General features: G+C 38.9%; 1 protein-coding gene across 1 annotated transcript; it reads right to left on the minus strand.

Moving 5' to 3' along the window:
- Positions 1–1,788: 1,788 nt before the first annotated feature.
- LOC130911248 (trace amine-associated receptor 13c-like) lies at positions 1,789–2,944 on the minus strand. The gene is made up of 2 exons (XM_057829095.1): positions 2,671–2,944; positions 1,789–2,595 (listed from the first exon to the last, which is right to left on the minus strand). Exons 1-2 carry the CDS (start codon positions 2,887–2,889, stop codon positions 1,789–1,791), a joined length of 1,026 nt encoding a protein of 341 aa, XP_057685078.1. The 5' UTR covers positions 2,890–2,944.
- Positions 2,945–7,027: the final 4,083 nt, after the last annotated feature.

The raw sequence follows: 7,027 nt of genomic DNA on the forward strand, positions 1-7,027 counted from the left end.
CGGTGTTTGAATCAATGAAATTTATTGTATATATTTTTACATCGTTATTTCGTGCTTGAATACCATTTGAAATTTGAATTTAATTGAAATTATTTGTGGGAAATTTTTAGGCTGAACACAAATCTATGAAAAAGTTTTAAAACTGAAAAACGAGGTAATTTTGGTTCAAGACAGAGGTGGCCGACTCACAATCAGGACTTCAAAAGATAATGTAATTAAAATAAACCAATCCATAAAATTGATTTTTAAAAATAAAATCCAAACACTTATGTAATTTTTTTGTTTTAAGGATTCATGATTTCATCTATTTAATACATAGCAATTTGCCAATGTTTAAAAGATTGAAAAATGAACAGTCATGCAAAATGTATGCACACTTTTATTTGTGAAGAAGATAAATGATACAATTCAAAAATGAAATTAAGATCATGTCCACAGGCTGTTGTTAGAATTTTTTTTTTTTTTTAATCTGTCAACCGCTCTCAAGCTTTGAAAATAATTCTTCAATGACAGAGAAGTGAGAAAAAAAATTCATCCAAATCCATTCAACACAAAACAGCTAAGCGGAGACAGATCTGAGATTTCCATTTCTATGCATGGGTTTAAGTAAACACTTGTGGTTTGTCAAATTTTGTTGTCTGACAATGTTCACTTCGTTGTGTTCAATGATATGGGGCGCCGTTTGTAAAGTAGCTCATGCTCAAAATTACGACATTTTCTCACATTTAGTGCCAGACAGTGTTTAAAACGTGAAATTTTTAGAGTCACTTTATTTTTCCCCATTTACAACATTATTTAGCAACTTAAATATTTATTATTAAATAAGAAGTTTTGCACCTGATTGTTTAAATCCAGAACTAAATATTTAATTTAAATCTTAAACTTATATCCTATATCCTAAATGTTAAATCAGGAAATGGTTGGAACTAAATATTTAGCTTAATATGCAAATTCACATGACTGGAGACCGCAAGTAACAAAATAAAAGCTGGTGGAGCAGATCAGACTGTCTGTTAATGTTGCTTGAAAATGAATAAAACCTACTAAACTGTGGCAGTCTGCTCTTGGACATGAGTCATTGTGATAATAACAATATATAGGTAAAATACATATTTAGGAGAAACTATTTAAAGAGTATTTTGTGTGCTCCAGCTTTTATTTTGTTCCAGTCTCCAGTCATGTGAATTTGCATATTAAGTTCCAACCGTTTCCAGATTTAGCAGATAAGATATAAATTTAGGCTTTAAATTAAATATTTAGTTCTGGATTTAAACAATCAGGTCCAAAACATCTTATAAAAATAAATATTTAAGTTGCTAAACAATGTTGTAAATGTGCAAAAAAAAAAAAAAAAGTGACTCTAAAAATTTCACACCACATTTTAAACACTGTCTCGCGCTAAATGTGAGAAAATGTCGTAATTTTGAGCATGTGCTGCTTTACAAACGGCGCCCCATACAATGACAATCTATTCTTGGGTAGGGTGCTCGTATGCACAGGTGATGATGAAGATTAAGTGGATACCACTTGGTTTGATGACTTCGAGGGAGCTGTTAAGAGATAAAAACACAAGACGCACATCATCACAGTAACCCTCGACAATGTTATTACAATACTTAATCATTCAAACAAGGTTTGCTTTTTCTTAAGTGAGCAGTAGTACTTGTAACCTCCAGCTTTAACAACAAAGGAACCCGAGTCAGAACGTTGATTGACAGTGCATCGCATCCTAGTTCCCAGTCAGCCCCTGTAACAGTCACATTCATTTGAGAACATTCGAGTGCGCGTCTACAGTATGTTGATCTCAAAGGAGCCGGGCTGTAGTATACGCAAGGTGACAATGTGCTTAAAACCTTTTCTAAACCAAGGGTAGAAAAAGGCGTATATCAACGGGTTTATCAAAGAATTGCTATAGTACAGGTATACGGTGTAAATAGTTAAGAGATCGTTCTGAAAAAAATCATATACTTGAGACACAGCAAAATATGGACAGAAGCAAATGAGGAATACGAGAACAACAACGCCTAGCGTTGTGGCGGCCTTCAACTCTGATCTCCTTGCTCCTAAAGGGAGAGACCGTTGTCGTTTGCCATGTGTAACGTGAGAGCGCATGGCCCGCGCCTGAGACACGGCAACCACAAACACTCTCACGTACAGTGTGACGATTATGCTCAGCGGAAGGATGAAAGCCACCAACAGATCCAACAGTCCTTTACTGTATTTTAACATAAACACACACTCTCCATCACAGGAACTTTCTGGATGGATTAGCACATCAGACAAAATGAATCCACAGTAAGCAAGCAATAACAACCAGCACAGACAAACGCAGCATTGAATTCTTTTCACAGTCACTTTGGTGTTATAATGCAGAGGATAACAAATAGCCACATAACGGTCAATTGATATCATCACCATGTTATAAACCGCCGCACTCGACACAAAATAAGTTGTATAAATACAAAAAGAACACAGATGAACACCAAGAGACCAGCAGGAAGTCAGCCTGTAAAATTCTCCTGGTATTATCAGCAAGCCCACCAGGTTGTCGCTGACTGCCAAAGAGAGGAGGAGGAAGTTGGTGGGAGTGTGGAGCTGCCTACGCACACGTGAAACAACAATGTTAGAACATTTTACAAATTTCATTTAAAATGAGGTTCAACGGAATACTTGCCTGAAGTAGGAGATTGAGATAATGACAATCAGATTGAGCAGCACTGTGAAGATCGTGATGACAGGCAGCAGGGAATAGGTAAGCAAACCTTCAGTTGAGGGCTTCCTGCAAGAAATGTTACCTAGCTGTGGGAAGCAAAGATCAAATTCATTATCAGTGAACATGGAGAAGATGGAGCCCGGACAGCCTTCTGTCGAAACTTCTCTGCTGTCCATCTCATTTATGTGTTTCGAGTGCCCTCCCCAAGCAATTGTGATTGGTGAAAGTATGCTGTCATAATGACCGCCACACCCTAGAGCTGACAATCGACAGTCCTACATTTTTAATGTCATATATTAAACATCACCTCAAATGTACTAGTCCTTCCAAAAAAAAAATTGCATATTGTGATAAAGATCTTCTGTCTTTTCTGTAATGTACTGATAAACATTAGACTTTAATATATTTTAGATTCATTACACATAACTGAAGTAGTTCAGGTCTTTTATTGTTTTAATATTGATGATTTTGGCAAAAAAAAGTCAAGAAAAACCAAAAGTCTCTATCTCAAAAAATTTGCATATTTCATCCGACCAACACAAAAAAAGTGTTTTTTAATACAAAAAAAGTCAACCTTCAATTAATTATATCAGCTATGCACTCAATACTTGGCCGGGAATCCTTTTGCAGAAATGACTGCATCAATGCGGCGTGGCATGGAGGCAATATGCCTCTGGCACTCCTCAGTTGTTATGGAGGCCCAGGATGCTTCGATAGCGGTCTTAAGCTCATCCACAGTGTTGGGTCTGGTGTCTCTCAACTTCTTTACATTATTCCACAGATTCTCTTTGGGGTTCAGGTCAGGAGAGTTGGCAGGCCAATGGCGTACCGCACGCATGCTATTTTTAGCCCTTGACGTCGCATCGTAAAGCGGAACTATAGCCAAAGTGGGACATTATAGACCCGCCCTCGTATAGAAACAACGTAATTTGTGCTACTTTTCACCGGTAATCTTTCAAAAACGAACATGCCGATCACGCATTGCTTATTGGAACTTGTAGAAACGACTCTAGACATTACGACACATGAAGGATGTTTTCTTCATACGTTCCCGGAAACCAAAAACTCAGGAGGAAAAGATGTTAAGACCGAATCAACTTGCGCGGACTTTAACACCAGCTCGGTGAATCCATTCTCATTTCATATGCAGTAAACATTTTGTTGGGTTGGCATAATGGTATCTGACTGCCACTGTTACCATTTCCGTTATATATATATATATATATATATATATATATATATATATATATATATATATATATATACAGTATATATTAGGGGTGTAACGGTACACAAAAATCTCGGTTCGGTACGTACCTTGGTTTTGAGGTCACGGTTCGGTTCATTTTCGGTACAGTAAGAAAACAAAATGCAAAAGCTGGGGGGGAAGTACAGCCACTGAGTTCTATCTCCTTTTTCTCACTCTACCTACCACATATCTTACTTTATTTCTATTTTCCAATGTTAATATCTAGTTGTCTAGTCTCTTCATCACTAGTCACCCGGTGTCCCCTTTCCCCCTGTCCTCTGGGGAGGGGCTATTTTTCAGCTGCAGCCTCCTGACTTTACGGACCCCACGCTGGATGAACGTCCTCGTTGCTACCCCCGTCTCATCTGGCTAGATGGACCGCTTCTTGTTCCTTTACTCCACTACATCTGTACGGACTGTAACTTCGCCTGCTAATTCCCATTAGCGGTCCTGGGGCTTCCTGTCTATCCGTCCTGGGAGTGGATCTCTCCTGACTGTGGTACTCCCCAAGGTTTCTCATTTTTCTCCCGAAGACTCTGGAGTTTTTGGAGTTTTTCCATGCCGACATGGATGGGGGAAACCCAGGACTTGAATTTATTTATTCATCCTTGTTGCTTCATTTGCTGTTTCTGAATGTGTATCATATTGCCTCTGCAAAGCCCTTTGAGACAACGTTGTTGTGATCCAGGGCTATACAAATAAAATTGAATTGAATTGAAAAATATAAATGTGCTAGTTGTTTATTACACACTTTTGTGCTTTCAACAATAGGAACAGAAGCTTATACAAAGCTAGAATTCTGCTCAAAAAGTAGTGGGTATTTAAAGATAATAATCCAACAACAATTTGCCTTTCTGACCCCGCGTATTGGTCAGCTTTCTTTCTGAAAGAAAGAAGAAAAAAGAAGTCCTGTGCTAAAGAGAAAAGCAATTCCAATGACAAAGATTTTAACATGTATTTTACAAATGAAATGCCTCAATGATTTTTTTTCTTCTGAACGGTTTTCAAAAGCTTTATTGGTGGATTTTCTCAAGTTAAAGCGCCACACAGAAATTAATAAATTTAATTGTGTAAGCAGGATCTGTGTATTATTCTTATTTTTTAATTACAGGTGTTTTAGCTCATTTCTGTTAGGTTTTGTGTTTGTTTTCTCCTAGTGTGACTTGTCCCTGTGATTGCCCATTGATTTCACCTGATGTGCCTTCTCCTAGTCTATCATCCTGTGCTCACCTGTTCCTTGTTGTCTCGTTACCCCTTGTCTGCGTGTGTGTATATAAGCTCCCATTTTCTGTTCACTCCTTGTTGCGTCATTGTCTATGTCTATGTCTGTGCCAAAGTCAAGACCTGTCCAAGCCCTCGTGTACCAGTCCCTCCGTTTAAGTAAGTTTTCGTTTGAACATTGCCTTTTTGATCCCCAGTCCTTTTGGTTGTACTTTGTGCTTTTGGTTAGTTGTTATTAAAATGTGTTTTGAGTTCTCCTCCACCTGCCTTGCTGCTTTTTGTTTCCCTGCAATTGGGTCCACACCACCTGCCTCCCCGCATTTCCCTGACAATTTCAATACATTTTATTTAAATGGGCTATTATTTTTTTTATGTGTTTATATTTTACAAATGTGATGTAGTATTCATTTATATTGTATATTTTATGTTGTATAACTTTAGTTCCTATGTGAATATTAGTTCCTACTTGTTTTGTTGTGGTAGGAGGGTATTGTATTGAACACCGGGCCGTGTTGGTTATTATTATAGCAGAGAAAACAGCAGTAAATCAACAAAGACAAGTCAACTGTGCCCCGATCTACCACTCAAGAGATCTGATGGACTCAAAAAGTGGTTTACGATTGCATATTAGTTTGAAAATCGACCAGATCCACCGTATTTTTACACGAGTGACTTCCGCTCTGCCCGATCTTAGCTACCGGTAGTAGTATTGCCGCAGGAGGGTCGCGTCTCGCGTCAAATAATAAACTCTGCCGTTCTTTTTGCGTGCGTCGCGTTGAGCCGCTTCTGGGACGCGTCTAACACGTGGCCGCACTGCGACTGGTGTGCATTGTCTGATTGACTTTAATGACTGCGTTCTCGCCGCGGCCACGTTGTCGCGCCGTTGACGTTTCTGGGTTATACTGGCGTACCGTGTTGGTCCTCATGTTACGGATGGAGAGTAATTTATCCTTTTGTTCAGGTATGTTTGTTTTCCCTTTCACTTTGTACTGGTTTATGTTGGTTTTCACCTGTATTTTTCCTATGCAGTAGTTTCCACCTGTGTGATCACAGATGGCCTCCACAGCTGGAACCACTTCACCATTAGCCAATCATCCAATCATGTGTTCGTCATGCCACTATATAAGTTGAATTGTTTGCTCTGTTCAGGAGAGGCGATGGCAGCTCTCAATTTGGTTGTATTGGTTTGTTGAAGCCTGTTATGTTGTTGACTTTGATTGTGTTTGTGAAGTTTGCTTTCTGCCACTTGTTTATTAATGGTTTCTTTTGTCTTTTTCTTTAGGTTGGCGCAGAGCACAGAGGTAGGGACTTTAGCTATACACCTGCAGATATACATCGTGTCTCCCACCTCATGTAGGTAACCCTCTGTATTAGTCCATTTGATCAGGGCCGGCCCAGGCCATTTGGGGGCCCCAAGCAAAATAATGCAAAGGGGCCCATATTTTTGGCCCACCATTTCGTCACAGTGTACTGTGAAACCAATACATGCAATCCAACCCATACGTCCATATTTTGTATATTAATCAGATTTTGTTGCACCGCATACTTCAAACTCCTCACCCTAAATGATTGTCAGTACTTACAGTAGATAGTGCCAAACCTTTTTCTAAAAGAGGAAAGAAAGTTAAGGAAGAACTTTTATTTTTTTAAAGCTTGTAATCAAGTATCAAAACTCACAAAAGTCAAATAAAGCAAACTGTAGTAAACAGAATATAAATTAAACAATTGCCAGATTGGGGGGCCCCCTAGTGGTCAGGGGCCCTAAGCAGCTGCAGAGTCTGCATATAGGCTGGGCCGGCCCTGCATTAGATTGAGCGGCAACACCACCCATGTATTTTGGGGCA

The sequence above is a fragment of the Corythoichthys intestinalis genome, unplaced genomic scaffold (genome assembly GCF_030265065.1).
Source record: "Corythoichthys intestinalis isolate RoL2023-P3 unplaced genomic scaffold, ASM3026506v1 HiC_scaffold_23, whole genome shotgun sequence".
Classification (NCBI taxonomy): domain Eukaryota; kingdom Metazoa; phylum Chordata; class Actinopteri; order Syngnathiformes; family Syngnathidae; genus Corythoichthys; species Corythoichthys intestinalis.

Coding starts and splice junctions, on each gene's coding strand:
- LOC130911248 (XM_057829095.1), bottom strand. CDS start 2,889: ATGGACAGCAGAGAAGTTTCGACAGAAGGCTGTCCGGGCTCCATCTTC. Junction 2,596..2,670: donor CAATCTCCTACTTCAGGCAA/GTATTCCGTTGA, acceptor GTGCGTAGGCAG/CTCCACACTCCCACCAACTT.